At 42.5% G+C, this 22,262-nt stretch overlaps 1 protein-coding gene across 2 annotated transcripts in view; it reads left to right on the top strand.

The window, feature by feature from the left end:
* Positions 1–22,262, top strand: part of dhx35 (DEAH-box helicase 35) — an 82,956-nt gene that overhangs the window by 11,092 nt on the left and 49,602 nt on the right. For both annotated transcript variants that reach the window (XM_069884221.1, XM_069884220.1), the window contains exons 2-9: positions 1,374–1,507; positions 8,095–8,187; positions 9,570–9,647; positions 14,786–14,890; positions 16,194–16,255; positions 17,713–17,782; positions 20,130–20,189; positions 21,675–21,787. In XM_069884221.1, coding sequence (XP_069740322.1) covers positions 1,374–1,507; positions 8,095–8,187; positions 9,570–9,647; positions 14,786–14,890; positions 16,194–16,255; positions 17,713–17,782; positions 20,130–20,189; positions 21,675–21,787 — 715 coding nt within the window. The remainder of the gene's footprint in view (positions 1–1,373; positions 1,508–8,094; positions 8,188–9,569; positions 9,648–14,785; positions 14,891–16,193; positions 16,256–17,712; positions 17,783–20,129; positions 20,190–21,674; positions 21,788–22,262) is intronic.

Below are 22,262 nucleotides of genomic sequence, written 5' to 3'. Positions count from 1 at the left end.
CCATCCATATATCACCTTAAGCAATCCCTTACTAATCACAGAGCACTTATCCTTTGGCTTGGCTTTGCGGACGAAGATTTATGGAGGGGGTAAAAGTCCACGTCAGCTGCAGGCTCGTTTGTGGCTGACAAGTCCGATGCGGGACAGGCAGACACGGTTGCAGCGGCTGCAGGGGAAAAATGGTGGGTTGGGGTTGGGTGTTGGGTTTTTCCTCCTTTGCCTTTTGTCAGTGAGGTGGGCTCTGCGGTCTTCTTCAAAGGAGGTTGCTGCCCGCCAAACTGTGAGGCCAAGATGCAGCACTTAAGTCCAAGGGAATACTTAAAGTGGTATGTGAGTGGAAAGAAAAAGATTGAGAATCACTGGTGTACAGCATTTTTTTGCACTATCACTAAAGAGTAATTCTGCCTCTCTCAGAGGAAAAAGAATCTCAAGGTTGTATATGATGTCATGTACGTATTCTGACAGTACATCCAAAATCTGAATGATGGCATCTCTGGTAGTATAGGACTCCCTCCGTGCTGCATAGAATGTGTCAGCATAGATTTTGAGCTCTGGCCTCTGGAGTTGACGAACTCAGAATCTTTTGACTCAAGAGGCATGGGGGCTACCAATTGTGTCTCAATCTTGAAGAGATTGCTGCCATCCACTCACCCACTCGGCAGGATGTATCTAGAGGCTGTTAGACTCTGGGTTTATTTACTGCTTCGTGCATTGGTGTATTAAAATCAATGTACATATCTGAACTGTGGCTTCTCTGAATGAAAGAAAAGAACAGGATAGCCCGCTGACAACATTCATTTTCTAGTTTCAAAGCAATAAGCATCTATAGCCCCTTTCACATTTGCCAGTGATCCCAGGAATCGAACGCCAATCGGCCCTTAAAGTGGCAAGTGTGAAAGCAAAATCTGCTCAATGCTAGCATCAGATGACATCATCTCACACCGGTGTTTGCTGGCCTCGACCCCTAGTACAATCCCCGGTGTCTGTAGACGCCAATGTTGAGATCAAGCAAGTGTGAAATGGGCAATTGCATTGCAGGCACTTCCTATTAAACAGACCAAATAAACCCCAGCAAGTGTGAAAGCGTTCAGTGTCCCAGTTAGGAGTGGACTAGTGTGAAAGGCTAAACCCCCATTCCTATATCGGAACACTGAATGGTTGATTTATTGGGATGGAAATGTGAAAGGAACTTGTGTAGATTCCTACTTCAAATTCTGAAAAGAAGTCGAGGGGAAAGAGAAGGCATTTGTTGACTTCTCGCATCTTTCCATTAAAGTCATCCATGCTTCCAATTACGGAGACCGTAGTACTTGGCAAATTGGTATAAAGTAATGAAGATTAAAAATTTTGCTTAATTGCATCCTATATTAAAGGCGCTGAGGCTCCTGGTCTGGGTATATCTGAAGAGCGGGTCAGTTCTGCAGAAGCGACTGGAACCACGGTGATCTACAATCGATACGCTTCCCTCTCCATTGAGCAACAGAGGCAAAAACTGCCAATCTTTAAGGTATAAGAACATTTATTTCTTTGCTGATATTAGATCCTGTTATGTCTCATTCTTACTTTCATACTTAAATTACGTTTAACTATTTGAATTTGAATTTTTCCCTCAGTAAGGATGTAAATGCATTTGTTTTTTTTTCAGTGAAGCAGGACTTAATTGTAATATTATGTAAAAATGAAATTAATTTACACAAAATCAAAATAATAAAATCAAAGTGTCTGTATGGAAATAAAAGCAACAAGTGTACAGCAGTGTTTAATAATATAAATGTAGACGATCTCATGCTGACCAATTACCCCCAACTTACTTACAACCCCTGGTACGTTTTCAACAGTGGAAGGAAAACGGAGCATTAGAGGAAACCCATGCAGACACAGGGAGAACGTACAAACTCCTTACAGATAGCACCAGTTTCAAATCCTGGTCGCTGGTGCTGGAAGCAGTGTTGCCACCCCACAATAAGATTGTTGTCATTGGAATGAACATTGGAAGAATTCTCTGCACTCGTGGATACAAACTTGGCTTGCCTGCAGAGAAGCTGACCAGTGAAGTTCCTCAGTGATCTGTTCTGGGACCTCTGCTCTTTTTTTTTCCAGAAATGTTTTCAGGTGATACAAAGTTGGAGGTGTGGTGGATAGTGTGGAAGGTTTTTGTAGGTTGCAGCAGGAGAGAGTCAGGCTGAAGAGTTGGGTGGAGTAGTGGTCGATTGAATTCAGTCTGGATAAGAGTGACGAGATGTATTCTGGAGAGCTGAAGGTGGAACACATAGTAAATGGCAGGATGTTGGACAGTGTGGAAGAACAGAGGGACCTTGGTGTCCAAATCCATTGATCTCTCGAGGGTGCCTCACAGGGTAGATAAAAAGTTCTTGTGGTATGCTAGTCTTTATTAGTCGGGGGATTGACTTCAAGAGCCTTGAGGTAATATTGCAGCTCTATAAAACTCTGGTTAGAGCACACTTGGAATATTGTATTCAGTTCTGTTCACCTCATTACAGGAAGGTTGTGGAAGCTTTGGAGAGGAGATTTACCAAGAGGTTGCCTGGAATTGGAGAATGTGTCTTCTGAGACAAGATCAACAGCGCAAAGAAGAATAACCGATGATTTAATAGATGTCTTTGACGTCCTGCTTTGCGGAAACTGCCAAAATGTTTGGCCTGGAAGTCAGCCTGAAGAAAACTGAGGTCCTCCATCAGCCAGCTCCCCACCATGACTACCAGCCCCCCCACATCTCCATCGGGCACACAAAACTCAAAACGGTCAACCAGTTTACCTATCTCGGCTGCACCATTTCATCAGATGCAAGGATCGACAATGAGATAGACAACAGACTCGCCAAGGCAAATAGCGCCTTTGGAAGACTACACAAAAGAGTCTGGAAAAACAACCAACTGAAAAACCTCACAAAGATAAGCGTATACAGAGCCGTTGTCATACCCACACTCCTGTTCGGCTCCGAATCATGGGTCCTCTACCGGCACCACCTACGGCTCCTAGAACGCTTCCACCAGCGTTGTCTCCGCTCCATCCTCAACATCCATTGGAGCGCTCACACCCCTAACGTCGAGGTACTCGAGATGGCAGAGGTCGACAGCATCGAGTCCACGCTGCTGAAGATCCAGCTGCGCTGGATGGGTCACGTCTCCAGAATGGAGGACCATCGCCTTCCCAAGATCGTATTATATGGCGAGCTCTCCACTGGCCACCGTGACAGAGGTGCACCAAAGAAAAGGTACAAGGACTGCCTAAAGAAATCTCTTGGTGCCTGCCACATTGACCACCGCCAGTGGGCTGATAACGCCTCAAACCGTGCATCTTGGCGCCTCACAGTTTGGCGGGCAGCAGCCTCCTTTGAAGAAGACCGCAGAGCCCACCTCACTGACAAAAGGCAAAGGAGGAAAAACCCAACACCCAACCCCAACCAACCAATTTTCCCTTGCAACCGCTGCAATCGTGTCTGCCTGTCCCGCATCGGACTGGTCAGCCACAAACGAGCCTGCAGCTGACGTGGACTTTTTACCCCCTCCATAAATCTTCGTCCGCGAAGCCAAGCCAAAGAAGAAGCAAAGAAGACATGATTATGAGAGGCATAGATAGGGTAAAACAACCAGCAATTTATTTTTCCTCAGGGCGACTGTAATATCAGATCTGTATTCCTAGATCTGATAATCTAGGAATAGATGTCAGTGATGCAGTGAAGGAACAATTCAGCTTCTATTTACACTGAAAATAATCTTTTCCCATGGTAGGGGAATCTAAAACTAGAGGGCATGTATTTGAGGTCAGTTGTGAAAAATTTAAAAGGGACCTGAGGGATACCTTCTTTACATTGCGGGTGGTGGTATGTGAAATGAGCTGCCAGAGGAAATGACAGAAGCGTTGTAACACTCAAAAGACATTTAGACAGGCACTGTACATGGATAGAAATGTTTAGAGGGAGATGAGATGAATGCAGGCAAATGCTATTAGCTTGGTCGACGTGGACATTGTTCTCTGCATTAGGACTTAAAGTTTTTAAGATCAATTTGTTTGTAAATTTCACTTTCACTTGTGTTTTATTAGGAACATTTTAGAATTAATCTATTAATATACAAAGTAATCACTTTTTATATTACCTTTCTCCTGATGACCATGGAGAGGCCAGTTGGTCAATCAAGTCTATGCCTTCTCAAAGAGTAACCTCACCCTTCCTCTAATTGTTTCCTTGTAGCTTATTTTCTCTTCTTTTATTCTATTCTTCAATCTGAGGCGCCTGCAAGCTCATACCAAGACACAAGAGCAACTTGTCCGTGAACTACTCTTTGCAGATGATGCCGCTTTAGTTGCCCATTCAGAGCCAGCTCTCCAGCACATGACGTCCTGTTTTGCAGAAACTGCCAAAATGTTTGGCCTGGAAGTCAGCCTGAAGAAAACTGAGGTCCTCCATCGGCCAGCTCCCCACCATGATTACCAGCCCCCCCACATCTCCATCGGGCACACAGAACTCAAAACGGTCAACCAGTTTACCTACCTCGGCTGCACCATTTAATCTGATGCAAGGATCGACAAAGAGATAGACAACAGACTCACCAAGGCAAATAGCGCCTTTGGATGACTACACAAAAGAGTCTGGAAAAACAACCACCTGAAGAAACACACAAAGATTAGCGTGTACAGAGCCGTTGTCATACCCACGCTCCTGTTCGGGACCAAATCATGGGTCCTCTACTGACATCACCTACGGCTCCTAGAACGCTTCCATCAGCGTTGTCTCCGCTCCATCCTCAACATTCATTGGAATGACTTCATCACCAACATTGAAGTACTCGAGCTGACAGAGTCCGCAAGCATCGAATCCACACTGCTGAAGACCCAACTGCACTGGGTGGGTCACGTTTCCAGAATGAAGGACCATCGCCTTCCCAAGATCGTGTTATATGGCGAGCTCTCCACTGGCCACCGAGACAGAGGTGCACTAAAGAAGAGGTACAAGGACTGCTTAAAGAAATCTCTTGGTGCCTGCCCCATTGACCACCGCCAATGGGCTGATATCGCCTCCAACCGTGCATCTTGGCGCCTGACAGTTCGGCGGGCAGCAACCTCCTTTGAAGAAGACCGCAGAGCCCACCTCACTGAAAAAAGACAAAGGAGGAAAAACCCAATACCCAACCCCAACCAACCAATTTTCCCTTGTAACCGCTGCAACCGTGTCTGCCTGTCCCATATCGGACTTGTCAGTCACCAACGAGCCTGCAGCAGACGTGGACATACCCCTCCATAAATCTTCATCCATGAAGCCAAGCCAAAGAAAAATTCTTTTGTTCCTCTGTCCCCATGGAGATTTGCAGTAGCCAATTACCCTGACGACCATTGGATCTTTGAGAAGCTGTAAGCTGCTGAAGTCCGGTTGTAAACCCGTGTACTATCGGGGTGCAAATTAGGGGCAGAGATCGGGAGTGAACCCGGTTCACAGCTGCATTTCCTGCAGTACCACTGTACTGCCCATTATTATTTGCTCCTTTAGGACTGTAAATCTTTGAATTAAATAAGATGTCAACAAAAATCTCTGAAGGATCTCCGGTTGAATTTTTGCACCCCACTTCACAGTGTGATGTATTTTTAATTTTGGGCCACAAACCTAACTTGGCCTCAAGATGGCAACCTTTGCTGAGGCTTCAGTGTGTGATTTTGGACATTAAGCCATCTAATTATAGAACCACTGAGACAAAACATTGCCTTGCTCACCACACGTTAATCTCCTCAGATGCACCCGTATTTTTCTCTCTCCCCCTCCCCTCTCTCTCCCCCTCCCCTCTCCCTTCCTCCACTAGAAGCAGGAAATGTAGTAGCTTTACATTTTTCTCTATTGCCATTCATTGTGCCCAACTACCCACTTTTAAAGTCAACTTTACTGAGTTCGTTTGACTCAATATCACACTTTTCTGTATATTTACATTGAAGTTTATAAGGAACTGCATGGGAGCATGTTGGAAACCAAGAACAGAATTTAAACGAGATAGAGGGAAAGATAATAAACAACTAGAAGCAGGAAATCTCATCTCCAGACTGAATCAAGGTATATTGTAAAGTGTCACTCCCATCTGAATTTGGTCTCTCAGTGAAGAGGAGATTGCATTCAGTGAATTCATTATGCTAAACTGAAAGAAGTACATGTAAATCACCTGTTTTACCTGTTGAAAGATTGAATTTGTATATTTGTGAAAGTCCTAAGGCACTTTATAATCTCAATTTTATTGTAAAACAAAAGAACAGCTTTATGTCATAGAAAAGGAGACCATGAAGGGGAGTAGGTAGCTGCCTACCTCTTTGCAGAATGTGGATTTGCTAAGACAGGTTGGAGAAGGATGCAAGGGTCCTTTGCAGGGTCCTCCCCGGTTGTGGTGTAACAGAGGACTCTTATTATTGCCAGCCTTCGTCAGGGTTGCTGGAATGTCATCAACTCAGTGAAAGACATTCTCTGGTCCAAACCCTGTGGGTCTTCCAGCACAGTGAGATGTCAGTGATGGAATGCTGCCAACCAGCACGGTCCAGGCTGCAGGTAACACGCTGAGGGGCACACTGAGGCTTGGCGCAGCTAACACAGGGCTTTGTGGTGAAGGACCATAGTCTCAGTTCCTTCTACTACTGGGCGTTGAGTGGCTGATATTAGTTGGAAAGCCCCTCAAACACCTGAAGGAGATGTAATAAAAATACACAATAAATGCTGGAGGAACTCTTCCAGTAAGGATATATTGCTGATGTTTCGGGTCAGAGCCCTTCCTTAAGGTCACAGAAATGCTGAAGGGACTCAACTGGTCGTGCACCATTCATAAGATGTTTTGGGCCTGAGTCTGAAGCCAAGGATCTGTCCTGGAGCCTCCACGTTGATGCAATCACCAAGAAGGCTCGCCAGCGACTATGCTTTGTGAGGTGTCTGAGAAGATTTGGTATGTCACCAAAAACTCTCGGAAACTTCTACAGATGTACTGTTGAGAGCCTTCTGGCTGGTTGCATCACTACCTGGTATGGAGGCACCAACACTAAGGACAAGAAGAAACTCCAGAGGGTTGTTAACTTGGCCTGTGACGTCACTGGCACCAGACTTCACTCCATCGAGGACACCTACATGAGATGGTGTCTTTTAAAAAAAAAAGCCTCTATCCTGAAAGACACCTCACCACCCAGGCCATGCCCTCTTCACTTTGCTGCCATCAGGAAAAAGGTACAGGAGCCTAAAGACAAATACTCAACGGCACAAGGACAGCTTCTTCCCCTCTGCCATCAGATTTCTGAATAATCATTGAACCAAAGACACGGCCTTATTTTTTGTGCAGTGTTATTTTAATTGTTTTTATTTATAGTAATGTTGTAAGATGGCTATAATATGTATGTCTGGACTATGACGCTGCCACAAAACACTGAATTTCATAACTTGTTCATGACAATAAATTCTGATTCTGATGTAAACCCAACAGGTCACATTATGGCAGCAGTACGATTAATCATTAATGCCACAATGTACAGTAACAAAATGTATATTGGAAATGACACTAGGAAGCTAAAAAGACCTTGAACTTGGTATATTTTCAATTGTGAATAAAGTTTATTTTTGGGGAAAATAAGTGCAAGAACCTTGAAGGAATAGTCACGTGATCCCAAACCTTTCCTGTTTTCCCCACAGTTCTTAAAATAGCTTCTCATGATGTTACTGCGTTCCTGGAAGGGTGGGTAATTGTCCCGATACTCTTGGAAAATTAACAATCATCCAACATAACGCATTCCCTCAATTAAATGTACTTCTGGCTGGTTGCATCACTACCTTGTATTTTAATTCCAGTAATATTTGAAGTTCCAAAAGAATGTGTCTTTTTTTAAATATATGGGACATAAATCTGTCAGTAAATCAGATTCTGTGATTCAGTCCAGTTATAATTAAGATTAATTGAAAGTTTTATGAGTCAATAACTCTTGTTATGACCTTTAATGCCACTCATTTTCCCCAGAAAACTGAAAATCTTTAGATTTGATCAGGTCAGAAGACTTTACGGTACAGGTTGGGGGAAATGATGATGGAAAAATCTATAATTTATTGTTTTTTTGTTCTTTTTATAGCACAGGAATAATATCCTTTACCTGGTAGAGAACTATCAGACGTTGGTGATAGTGGGTGAAACAGGATGTGGAAAGAGCACCCAAATCCCTCAGGTTTGTAATAGGACACCATGGCATTTCTCTTAATTTTTGTTTTTGGCAAATCATAAACAAGCAAGCACGATAGGACCTATTGTCCCCTCCAAAACATTGCTCTATTGTTTCAATTTAGTGATATGTGCCAATGAGTTGTTGTTGGGCATTTTGGAGGGAGTGATTTTTAACACAGGTTTGCACTCAGAAACTGGTTTTCTCTTTGGTTGTCTTGTTCTCTGGTAGCTGTGTAGCAAACCTCAGTGGGCTAAGGAGGTTCTCCCACCAACCACCCCCCCCCCCAAGAATATCCTGATATTCTTTGCCAAAAGGCAAAGTTGCTTAAGTTTTGTTACTGTCCTTTTTCCCACCACCGCTTCTAACAGCACATCCCAGCTACATGGTGTCGAAAAAAAAATACACCCTCAGATTCCTTTCAAGCCTCTTCCATCTCATCTTAAATCTCAAGTTGTAGATGTTCCCACCACGGAAAACAAACTGGCCACCTATCTTATCTGCGCTCCTCATAAAAATATTTCTGCCATTAATACCTTTCAGCTACCCTTGCTCCAGGGACAACCGACCTGGACTATCCAATCTATCTTTGTTACTCAAGCCATCCAATCTAGGCAATGTCCTCGTAATTTTTTTTCAACACTCCATCTGAATCACATCTTTCCAATAGTATGATGACCAAAACTAGTGCAGCCTAAGTGTTTTACAACTGTAGCATGTTGTAATCAATGCTTAGCCAATGAGCATGCCATATGCCTTCATTATCACCCTGACTACCTTGTTGCCACTATAAAGAATCTATCCCAAAAGTCTTTATGTTCCATAGTGCCTGAAATTCAGAGTATGTGCCCTGGTCTGGTTTAATTTCTCATTTGTCTGAGTTAAATTCCATTTGCCATTCCCTTGCTCACTTTCCCATTTGATCAATATCTTGTCATTTAATTTTTAAAAATTTTAAATTTAGACATACAGCATGGTAGCAGGCCATTTCAGTGCATTTTGGCCCATGAGTCTGTGCCGCCCAATTTCCACCCCAATAACCTACACCCAGTAGGTTTTGAGCGGTGGGAGGAAACCCCAGTCACTGGCGCTGTAACAATGTTGTGCTAATCATGTCACCAAAACCAAAAGGTTTGAAAAATATTTTGATTTCAGATTAAGGAGAACAAGTTTTCATTTGAAGCTTGACTCTGCCTTGACAGCTTAGTAGAATTAAGTTTTAGTTCATGAATGAATGATTATTTGAAGGGAGGAGCATATTATTTGGACAATGCTTTTCATTGGGGAAGTATTCCAATTTTGCTGTGCCCTCTACTGTAAATCAAATAAAACAAATCTTTCCCAAAGCTGCCGACTTCTTTCTCACCTCTCCTACCATTTTTGCACAGTATCTACTAGAAGCTGGCTGGACAGCAGAAGGACGAGTGATTGGCGTGACACAACCACGTAGAGTGGCAGCAGTTTCGGTAAGTAGCTTTGTCTTCATCAGATAACCACAGAACATTATCAGAAAATATGCATTCTTCCATAGAATGCATCCCCCCACCCACAATGATCTCTTGGACTGAAATCTTGTGGGTCTGCTACGGCAGTGGTTCTCAACCTTTTTTCCATCTATTGGCATCCTATGATGGGTGGTGTGATCAATACAGATTCAAATTTACTGTCATGGTGAAAAGCTCAATTTTGCAAGCTATCCAGGCATCGCAAAACAGTTACATTCTCTGGTGCCATTTTGGATTTAAAAATATACAGAAAACATAATGAAAAGTAACAAGATTAGTCACGACAACTGTCAAGCTAGGTTTCAGGCATTTTAACAGAACACGAATGTTGGATTCATTCCCAGCAGCTTCCTTCCCTTACAAAAACTGCAGGGTCTTCACAGGGTGGATAGGAATCCGGCGCAAGTGGTTGCTCTGTTCCATCAGTCATTGACCTGTTAAAAGTGGCACCCTCCTAACCAGACCCTGCTGCCGGAGCAGTTTCTTCCGAAAACCGCCACCTCTCCTGCGGCTGCTGGAACTACCATGTTTGTGTTCACCAGTTTGAATCCCTTTTTGCCGTGTAAGAACTTATGAGAAGCAGGAGCACGGAGTTGGACTATGGACTGGATCCCAATGCTGATCCAAATGTGTTCTCGCTTTTATAAATTGCCTTCATCACTCACAATTCAGTACTTAAAGTGAATTGTTGTTGATTTATGTGAATACAGTAAAACCTCTTGTATCTGGCACCTATGGGGTTGGTAGATGCTGGATAAGTGTACCTTTTGGTTGCTTGAGACTTGTCTTATAATGTTGAGTGCCTTAAAGAAACTCTGGAGCAGTGGGATGGGCAAGGACTGAAATAAATATTGTAGTCTTGGCATCACTTTTATTTTAACACAATTAACCCTGCCCACCAAAGTTAAGGGCAGGGGTTTCTATCTATCCAAATCCTCCTCAATCTTTCAGAACAAATGGAGCTAATTGAGTTTATATAAATTACTCAAATCATTATCTATTTTTATTCCCAATTATTTAGTACCCTCTTGAGGTCATTTAAACTGGCTCCTTTGTTTGTACTGTCTGTAATTCCCCTTTGTCAAGGACATGATTTCACTTTTATCCAAATTTATCTTTACCCAGAGATCTTGCCATAATCTTCCAGCCTGGCCAACGATTCCCCACCTCCCTGGGTCGGTCAAATATACTGGCATATCATCAGCAAATAAATTAATTTTGTGCTCTTCCTGGCCCACCTTGAACCCCTTTATTTCTGCATCCCTTGGGATGGTTTCAGCCAATGGTTCAATAGCTAATATAAACAACACTGGGGATAATGGGCAATCCTGCTTACTTGATCTACCCAGTGGGAAACACTGGAGACACGTCCATTTATAATAATTTTAGCTCAGGGTTTATGGTAAGAGTGTTTTTACCCAATTAATAAATAGTTGTCCCAATCCAAATTTCTACAGTACTTTGAACAGAAAGTCCTACTCCAGTCTGTCAAAGGCCTTCTCCACATCCAAAGCCATGGCCACACTTTGATCCACCCCAGACTGTGCAAGATGCACTATATTGAGTAATCTGCAGGTTTACCGTTGATTGTCAGCTTGGTTTGGATTTGTCAACTTAAGCAAATATTGGCCAGTACTTTTGCTATAATTTTATAATCTGCATTCAATAATGAAATGGTCCTATGGGAGGAGGGATTTAAAGGATCACTATCCTTTTTTGGATCACCATAATAATTGCTGTTGAGAAAGACTCTGGGAGTGTATGTGTCTCCGCTGTCTGATTCACCACCTTCATAAGAAGGGGCATTAAGAGATCTTTGAACTCTTCATAAAATTCAGCAGGGAACTCATCCTCTCCTGGTGATTTGTTAGTCTGTCGTGAGCTTAAACTTTCTCATTCTCCTCTCGAGGGAAGGGAGCACTCAGCCCCTCTCGTTCATCCTGATACAAAGTCATCTATTTTAACGGAATTCCCCCCCCACTGATTCTGATTTAAACAATTCCTTATAAAACTTTATCTTCATTGGTTTATCTGAAATCTTGCCTCCTCCCATTTGAATTACATTAATTGTTCTTGAGACCTCTTAGCCACTGCATGAGCTAAAATTATTTTACAATTATGTTCCAAATGATGGAATAGCAAAAATGATGTCCCATAAAAACTACAGCTGTGCATTGCTTGAGTAATTTATCTCTCAAGTATTTACTGGCAAATTAATTTTCCTTGTTTCTGATTGCATGCAAGTTGGGCAGGGGCACTGCTTGGCATGTTAGGTGCTAGTTATAGGCAAGTACTGCTTGGAGTCAGGAGAAGCAGACACTCTGGTTTGAGCATAGGTCAAGCAGGTATTGCCTGGTGATCTGGAAGGGGCTTAGATCTGGGTGGTGTTTGTCTGAAATACTGTGCTCACTGGGGAAAAAAACCAATTGATTTTGTTTAAAATGACTAAAAAATGGTTTAAAAAGGGTACATTTTGTGTATAAATTTTCCAAATGGGAGCGCTGCCCAAATCCACCCCCCTTCCCAACAAGGGGCATTGTGCCTCCTTGACCCCGCTGTAATTTAATGCAAGCGCATGGCTCTTTTCCATTTTTTTTACCTCGCGTGCCTGTATATTAGAGATAAATTTGGTTGTATTCCCCTTTCAAATTAGAATTTCCATGTCTGAGCACATTGGTAGGTCCATTAATGGTCCCCACTTTTCCCTCAAAAAAGGATCACATTTGGATTTAACAGAAGAATGTATTGTTCGGTAAATTATATTTATTTTTGTCCCTCATAAGATATTTAATTGCCCCTGTTGATCATAACCATCTTCAATTCACTTGATACCATGTTAATACCAGGTAGCCAAGATTCTATAACCCAAAGTCATGGGTATTAAACTGTCTTGAGATAAAGGCATCTTTGAGGATCATCCCTCTTTCAATCCCACAAATTATTTAATTTTATCCCAAATATAAATTGTTTCAATAAAGGGTTACTTGTTTTCCTTTTAATTTAAAATTCCATTTATAAATGAATACTACTGCCATCTCCTCTCCTTCTTCTTTCTTTTCTTTGGCTTGGCTTCGCGGACGAAGATTTATGAAGGGGTAATGTCCACGTCAGCTGCAGGCTCGTTTGTGGCTGACAAGTCCGATGTGGGACAGGCAGACACGGTTGCAGCGGTTGCAAGGGAAAATTGGTGGGTTGGGGTTGGGTGTTGGGTTTTTCCTCCTTTGTCTTTTGTCAGTGAGGTGGGCTCTGCGGTCTTCTTCAAAGGAGGTTGCTGCCCGCCGAACTGTGAGGCGCCAAGATGCACGGTTTGAGGCGATATCAGCCCACTGGCGGTGGTCAATGTGGCAGGCGCCAAGAGATTTCTTTAGGCAGTCCTTGTACCTCTTCTTTGGTGCACCTCTGTCACGGTGGCCAGTGGAGAGCTCGCCATATAACACGATCTTGGGAAGGCGATGGTCCTCCATTCTGGAGACGTGACCTACCCAGCGCAGTTTGATCTTCAGCAGTGTGGATTCGATGCTGTCGGCCTCTGCCATCTTGAGTACTTCGATGTTAGGGATGAAGTCGCTCCAATGAATGTTGAGGATGAAGCGGAGACAACGCTGGTGGAAGCGTTCTAGGAGCCGTAGGTGATGCCGGTAGAGGACCCATGATTCGGAGCTGAACAGGAGTATACAGGCTCTGTATACGCTAATCTTTGTGAGGTTTTACAGTTGGTTGTTTTTCCAGACTCTTTTGTGTAGTCTTCCAAAGGCACTATTTGCCTCGGTGAGTCTGTTGTCTATCTCGTTGTCGATCCTTGCATCCGATGAAATGGTGCAGCCGAGATAGGTAAACTGGTTGACCGTTTTGAGTTTTGTGTGCCCGATGGAGATGTGGGGTGGCTGGTAGTCATGGTGGGGAGCTGGCTGATCAGTATTATTAATTTTTAAAAAACTATTATATTGGATAACTTGTAATGGTTTGACAGAGGTGCACCAAAGAAGAGGTACAAGGACTGCCTAAAGAAATCTCTTGGTGCCTGCCACATTGACCACCGCCAGTGGGCTGATATCGCCTCAAACCGTGCATCTTGGCGCCTCACAGTTCGGCGGGAAGCAACCTCCTTTGAAGTAGACCGCAGAGCCCACCTCACTGACAAAAGACAAAGGAGGAAAAACCCAACACCCAACCCCAACCCACCAATTTTCCCTTGCAACCGCTGCCACCGTGTCTGCCTGTCCCGCATCGGACTTGTCAGCCACAAACGAGCCAGCAGCTGACGTGGACATTTACCCCCTCCATAAATCTTCGTCCGCGAAGCCAAGCCAAAGAAAGAAAGAAAAATGGTTTGAGTGGAGGAAAGAGAATCATGAGAACATTAAAAATAGGAACAAGAGACAGCCGTCCGACTCGCCAAACCTGCTCCACCAGCCACTGAGATTCTGGCTGATCTGAAGATAGGCTCATCTCTACCAACTTGCCTTTTCCCCAAATCCCTGACTTGGTAAAAAATCTATCCAACCTTGTCTTAACCATATGGGCAATGAATTCCTTAGATTCACTGCCTCTGGGAAAATCAATTCCTCATCTCTGTCTGAAATGTATCTTGAAGCTATGTCCCCTAGTTCTAGTCTTCCTCACCAATGGGAATAACTTATCTACCTCTATCTTATCTATGTCTTTCATAATTTTAAATCTTTTTAAATGATTCCCTTTCATTCTGCTAAATTCCGGTGAGTACAGCCCCAGAGAACTGAATTTCCCCTCATTGTCTAACCCCTTCTTCTCTGGAGTCAACCTGGTAAACCTTCTCTGCACTGGCTCCAAAGCCTGTACATATTTTGTAAAGAAAGGAGACCAGAACTGCATGCAGAACCCCAGATGCAGCCTCATCAGTTGTAGCATAACCTGTAAAGTGTGAAGGAAAGCCCTAAAAGGTGCTATATAACCATATAACCATTTACGGAGCGGAAATAGGCCATGTTGGCCTTTCGAGTCCGCACCGGTTCACTGATTTTGTGCGCCCTCTTATATAAATCCACCTTTCTCGTAGTATTGTGAAGAATAAGCTCTGCTAGCAGTTGATTCCTGTTAAACTTTCTTCCCTTCATTTCCAGGTGGCAGGGCGGGTAGCAGAGGAACGAGGTGCCGTGTTGGGTCACGAAGTTGGATATTGCATCCGTTTTGATGATTGCACAGATTCTCAAGCTACCAGAATCAAGGTAAGATGTTCAATACACAAACATGCCGGAGAAACTCAGCAGGTCACGCAGCATCCTTTGGAAATAAAAGGCAGTTGTCATTATGTACCTGAGCCCATAACTCAGGCCTAAAATGTTGATGGCCTTTTATTTCCTGTGGATGCTGCGTGATCTGCTGAGTTTCTCCAGCACTTTTGTGTATTGCTTTAGACCTATAAGAACATAATAAATAGGAGTAGGATTAGGCCATCCGGCCTATCAACCCTGCTCCGCCATTCAATGAGGTCATGGCTGATCTGATAGGATCATCTCCACTTACCTGCCTTTTTCCCATATTACTTAATTCCTCTTCTATGTAAAAAAAAATCTATCCACCTTGTCTTGAATATATTTACTGAGGTAGCCTCCACTGCTTCAATGGACAATGACTTCCACAGATTCATCACCCTCTAGAAAAAGCAGTTCCTTCTCATCTCCATCCTAAATCTACTACCCTAGATCTTGAGGCTATGTCCCCTAGTTCTTGTCCCTCTCACCAATGGAAATAACTTGCCTACCTTCATCTTAGCCTTGCCTTTCACAATTGTATGCATTTCTATAAGATCCCCTCTCATTCTTCTAAATTCCAGTGAGTACAGTCCCAGATGACTCAATCTCTCCTCATAGGCTAATCCCCTCATCTCTGGAAATAATCTAGACCCCAGCATCTGCAGATTTTATTGTTTAACTCCTAAAAGTAAGATGTGTTGTCTATGCATGTGAGTGAAAATCTGGCTGAAGCAAAGTCACACAACACCAGAAAGTTCACATGTCTTATTTCCCCAGTTCAAATGAGTTTGATTTGGTTACATGCACGAAGGAGAAGAAAGCAAAAATGATGTCCCATGATCCCGGCTGGAACTTTGTCCAGCTCCTAATTGAAGAGAGGATAAACCTTGCCTGCAATGTCCCCTAATGACTGAATAATCTGCTCATGTCTACTAAAGCGAAGAAATGCAATATGACTCGAGACCATGAGAAATGTCATTCTGTCTAGTATTTGAAACGGAGAAAGAAAAGGAATTAAAATGAACTTTATTCATGATATACGTCTTGACATATAGTCAAAAGACTATACTTTTGACTATAATCACAGCATCTACAGACTTGTGTGTTTCACCACAAGATATTTGGAAGTTTCCCCTAAACATCTCACCTTTCAGTCTTAGAAATGCTGGAGGAACTCAGAGGTCCCTCAGCAGCTATATGAGATAAAGATATACTGTCAGAGATTTTAATAATTCTGAATTAAAACATTGAATAATACTGTTCCTCTATGGCTTAGTTCCTTACAGATGGAATGCTCGTCAGGGAGATGATGGCTGACCCTTTATTGAAGAAATACAGGTAAATATTGACAGAACATTTCAATAATTTTGGGCTGTTTCTGTAATGCAAAATTCTTTACAAATACCAGTATTTATTAAATTTTGTTGCAAGTAAAATGAAGCAATGCAAAGCTACTTGCATCTTGCTGCTTTTGTTATCACTAAATTATGTACATTGATCATGAGATTGTTACAAATAGTTGTATTTAGTTCAACCAACTGAGAATTATATTGAGCTCAGCACAATTTGCATCAACTCTCCATGCGCCACCAAAATGGTACAGCATGTTAAATCAGCTGGCTGCGAGTAAAACAAAAATGAAGGAAATCCATTCCAGATTTTTTTTTAAACATACCACTTATCATTAAGCAGATGATTATAAAGAACAGAAAATGATACGTACTGTAAAATATTTTCGTTCTCTGCTGTCAGAGGAAGTTGTCGAAGTGGGAACTACAGAATATTACAGCACAGAAACAGACCTTTAGGCCCATATAGTCTGCACCAAACTTTCCCATTGACCTGCATCCGAACTGTGTCCCTCCCATCCATGCACCTATCCAAATTTTCCTTAAATGCCAAAATTGAGCCCACATTCACCACTTCAGCAGGCAGCTCGTTCCACGCTGTTGGTGTGAAGAAGTTTCCCCTAAACATCTCACCTTTCAGCCTTAAAAACACAGAAATGCTGGAGGAACTCAGAGGTCCCTCAGCATCCATAGGAGGTAAAGATATACTGTGTAACCAAAGTTTCAAGACTGAGCCCTCCAAGGTCTCATACCTTGAAGAAGGGCTCAAGCCAGAAACATCAGTTAAATATCTTTACCTCCTCTGGACGCTGTGAGACCTGTTGAATTCCTCCAGCAATTCTGTGCTTTTACTGCAATCACAGCCTCTGCAGACTTTTGTGTTTCACACCTTTCAGCCTTAACCCATGTCCTCTAGTTCTTGTCTCACTTCACCTCAGTGGAAAAAGCCTGCTTTCATTTACTCTCTTTCCCCCTCAATTTTTACAACAATTAAGATTTATCAACTAACACTTAAGCACGGGGAAGGAAGGGTTTAATTCCCAAACACAGGCAACCGGGACTAGCTTATTATAGGCACCTTGATTCACCTGGACCATTTGGGCTAAAAGGCCTGGATCCATGCTGTAAAATACTGAATCTAAGACTATAAGAGTTGGAAAGGTCAAAAGTTTTCTGCCTGATAAGATAGTAGCTAAGAGAAAATTACATTGAGAGCAGAGAGCACTTTGCTATCAATGATGCTTCTACAGCTCAAAAATGCATAAACTCACCAACAAAATTACCTGTAAATTTCACATGCAGAATCTTGTGAAGGAGACTTTGTTTTTACCATTTTTATCTTAATTTACACTGTTCTTTGCTGCCCTGAAACATTAATAGCCTTCTCACAATACATCTTGTACCCTGTAATGTCTAATGGATTCTGTTATTTTGCTGCTATTTCAGTGTAATTCTCCTGGATGAAGCCCATGAAAGAACTCTATACACAGACATAGCTATTGGCTTACTCAGAAAGGTCTGTAATCCATGCGCACGTGTTTGCCGAAAGGAAACAGCTATTTTCCTGTTGAGAGATGTGATCTGAGGTTGTAGAAAAAAATCCAAGGAACACTATGCAGCTCTATTAGCATTCAAAAGAGAAACAACAAATATCTATTTTGCAATACACAGAAATGCCTTGGAAACTCAGCAGGTTACACAGTATCGATAGGAAACAAAGGGTGCTGAACGGTTGGGCCTTTTGTCAAGGTAAGTGACCCTTGCTTCGTATGGATGATGTGCATAATCTGCTGAGTTTCTCCAGCTCTATTGTGTATTGCTCTACAATCTCAGCGACAAGAGCCTTTCCTGTTTAAATGTGCATTTTGAGTATCTTGTCAACGTTTGCTATCTTTCCTTAATACCACTGGTTTTTCGAGATATTCTTTAAAGCTCTTCCACAAACCAATATCCTTTGGATATGTTTGAGTGATATCATTTCTGGTTGAATTTTTGAGAGTACAGTAAAATCCTCGCCATCTGGAATTCAAGCAACCAGCAAAAAAAAAAAATTGTGGAAAATAAATAAATAAAAAATGCAGAGATTTAAAATTGGCGTCCCTAGTGGTCAGTTCATCAATCACATAACACACAATCTCAAGCAACTGGAAAATTCACCTATCTGGCATCTAACAATTCCCATAGGTGCCGGATACCGGGGGCTTTTACTGTATTTTGCTCTGAGTACCTCCTCTCCGTTCATTTTCAATAGTCTATTGGCAAAGGTGGCCTAGAATCCATTACTCTGCCTTGTTCTTTCCTATAATGCTTTGTCCTCTGTAAGCTTAACTTGTCCATGGGGCCGACATTGTGCTCCCTTGACTACCCACGGTCTTGACAGGCTAGTTGTGGAGAGGGCGGCCTGGTTAGCACAGCGGTTAGTGCAATGCTATTACAGCACCAGCAGCCCGGGTACGAAATCTGCCGCTGTCTTATTATTCTCCCAATGACTTGTGTGGGTTTTCCCTGGATGGTCTAGGTTCCTCCCACCCTCCAAAAAATGTAAGGAGTTAGGTTATTGGGGGCAGCGCGGAATTGGCTTGCATCACGCTGAAAATAAAGTTTTTAAATTTAAATGTAATGTTCCCCCATGTGGGAGAAAATAGAACGGGGGAATCATTGTTTAAAAGCAAGTTTTGCAATGGATGAGAATTTACTTGGTCTATGGGGGTTTAATCAGAGTCTAAGGTATAGGTCGATTAATTCTTCAGAAGCGAGGGAATGAAAGGTTAGGGGGTGAGTGGAAAAGCAGAATCTAGGATCTAAGGAATTAAAACAGCAAGGTCTGCAGCTACTGTGGTTGAAGTAAAAACACAACTAAGATCTAATTAATTGAGTAGGCTGAGGGGGACTGACTAGCCTTACTTTTTCCACCCACTTGTGAGTTTCCAATTTGTTGAGCAGCAACTTATATTCTGCCTAAAACCCAATGGCATAAACAATGAATTTTACAATTTCAGGTAACCCCATCCACCTACCTCGAAGAAGGGCCCAGTCCAGAAATGCCAGTTATATACCTCGACCTCCTTTGGATGCTGCGTGACCTGCTCTGCTCCTCCTGCATTTCTGTGTTTTTACTACAGTCACAGCATCTGTAGACTTTCATGTTTCACTCCTTAACACCCCCCCCCAAGTGCCATATTCACTCTTTGTTCCAAACCCTCCTCCTTGCCCCATTGGTATCTACCTCTACCTATTTCTCCTCCCCTCCTACCCTTGTTTGCCTGGTGTTATACTACCACTCCTTGTTTTATGCTTGATAACTCTCCTCATCCTGCCTTGTAAAAGGGTCCCAACCTGAAACGTTGACCATCCATTTCTCTTCGTGGATGCTGCCTGACCTGTTGGAGTCCCTCCAACTTTGTGCTGTTTACCCAAGATTCCAGCTTCTGCAGTTCTTCTGTTTTACCTTTGGATGTTCGCATGTTCATTCCTCACAGAACTCCAGTCCCATTCACTTTCTTTCCAGTCCACGGTTCACCTAACATTCTACAGGTCATCCCTCTCCTAAGAAACTACCTCGGACCGCACCCCACAAGTTCATACATGCGCACACAATCATTGTCTTCATCTTCAAAGAACACCTCGCCTTCCCTTCTGGAATTTGTTTCCTCTCCAAACTTCTTAAGTTTTCACTCGGTTTAAAAAAAATCTATCCTTTAAGAGCAGAAGGCAGGGTGGAGGGGGTGGGTGGGTAGGAAGTTGGTTAAAAAAGCAGAATTTTTATTTTCAAGGAAAATTAGACCAGAGCCAATGAATTAAATGCGCAAGGTGTGATGCCAAAATGCATTATTTATCACAATTTTTTCACTTTCTTTATGTAGGTTCAGAAGAAAAGAGGTGATCTACGATTGATTGTGTCTTCCGCTACACTGGATGCAGAGGTTTGTCTAATAGTTACAACCTTGTAAATACCCAGAGTGAGTGTATCATTCTGCTCCTGAGTAATCTGAATTATTGCCAGCCTTCGTTAGAGTTCATTTAATTGGCTGTGTGACCTTAGGCTGCCTGACATCCCTCCTACTTTTCTTTCAGTAACTCCTTTCAGCTCCGTAACTTTCAGTGATGTCTGCACTTTCTTCTGCATATCCCCAGTTTTCTTCATATCATGGTCTCGACGACTCCAAGGATATAAGTTGTGGAATTTCTCTGCCAAAATCACTGTTGCACAACCTCTCCCTCCACCTTCAAGATACTCCTTCAAGCCTACATCTGATTGAGCTGAAGGTCGCTTGCTTCAGTCTCTTTATTTGGCTCCGTTTCTAATTAAACTTGTGGGCTGTAACAGCTAAGTGAATCAATGATGTTTTAAATATGGAAGTGGTCTGATCTGAAAACCAAACTATATATTAGGGTTGAGTTAAAAAGATAATTTTTTATTACATTCTCTGATAGGGCAACTGAAGAATAATGAGGTAGCTATTGTGTGTTGTAAAACACAAATCTGGACAGTTCATTCAGTCGTGGATAATCTGCAGATAGTCTGCCTATTAATGGGCAAGAATTTTCATGGGAGTTCTTCTGATTTTACCTTCAGCAGAATACCTGAAAAAATGCAATTTGAAGTTTGTGGAACTTCCATTGAAGTTTCAGAGAACGTACTTAAGCTATACTATTTATTTCTAATCTACATTGAGCTTGTTGATTTCACTGGATTGTTACACAGCCTCAAACCCTCTGGGTTATCAGAATCAGAATTTTCTGTCATGAACAAGTCACAAAATTTGTTGTTTTGTGGCAATACAAACATTGATATCAACCACCTTACAATAATAAATAAAAATAGTGCAAGAAAAGTCAAAGACGGTGTCTTTGGTTCATTGTTCATTCATGAATCTGACGGCAGTGGGGAAGAAGCTGTCCTTGTGCCACTGAATGCTTGACTTTAAGGTCTTGTGCCTTCTTCCTGATGGTAGCAGAGTGAAAAGGGCATGGCCTTGGTGGTGGGGGTCCTTGAGGATAGAGGCTGCTTTCTTAAGACACTGCCTCTTGTAGATGCCCTTGATGCTACAGGACAAGTTAAAAACCCCCTGGACTTTTTTTCCTGTCCTTGGCGTTGGAACCTCTGTACCCGACAGTGATGCAACCAGCCAGAATGCTCTCCGTGGTACACCTGTAGAAGTTTTCCAGTCTTTAGTGACATACTGAATCTCCTCAAACACCTCACAAAATATATCACTGCAGCTTAAGGTCACATGATTTGGAGTCATAAAAGTTGTTCAATGGCACTGTAAACAAGTGCCAGGAGAGAAAACTACAGTAACTTTGTAATATTTATTTTTGAAGGATTCCTGAGTGATTTTGTTAATTTACAGTTGGTTACACTTTTGGGTCCATGATTTTTTTTTTTGTTACTTTCTTTCTTGCAGAAATTCCGAAATTTCTTCAATCTGAATGAGACCACAAATCCCAGTAAGGACACTTGTTCCATCCTCACTGTGGAGGGCCGTATGTTTCCAGTTGATATCTTTTATACATTAAGGTATTCTCAGTAGTAATGAGCACAAAGCTACAGCTTTATGGCAAGACTATACTTTAGAGAAAGAGCAGAAAAAAATTGCTGGAGGAACTCAGCGGTTCAGACCGCATCCATAGGTGGAAATGGTCAGTCGACTTTTTCAGGTCTGAACCCTTCAGCAAGATAAAAAAGGTTCAGACTCACAACATTGACTGACTATTTTGACCCATTGGATGTGGTCTGACCTGCTGAGTCCCTTCAGCAGTTCTTTGTCTGCTCAAGTTTCCAGCATCTGCAGCTTTTGTCTTTCTCCTTAGAGAACGATATTGACTGTCCTTACCTGGTTTGGGATGTAGGCGGTTATGGGCCCACAGCTCTGTGGCTGAATATTCACTGATAAGGTGAGTGTCTCATTTAAATAAGCATACACCATCCTGCTGGAGGTTCTCAGCAGGTCAAGCATTAGCACTGGGGGAAAATAAAAAGATCGGTTGACGTT

Source organism: Narcine bancroftii, chromosome 6, assembly GCF_036971445.1.
Source record: "Narcine bancroftii isolate sNarBan1 chromosome 6, sNarBan1.hap1, whole genome shotgun sequence".
In the NCBI taxonomy this organism is placed as follows: domain Eukaryota; kingdom Metazoa; phylum Chordata; class Chondrichthyes; order Torpediniformes; family Narcinidae; genus Narcine; species Narcine bancroftii.
Note: the sequence above shows the minus strand (reverse complement) of the source record. Positions and strands in the feature narration are given on the sequence as shown.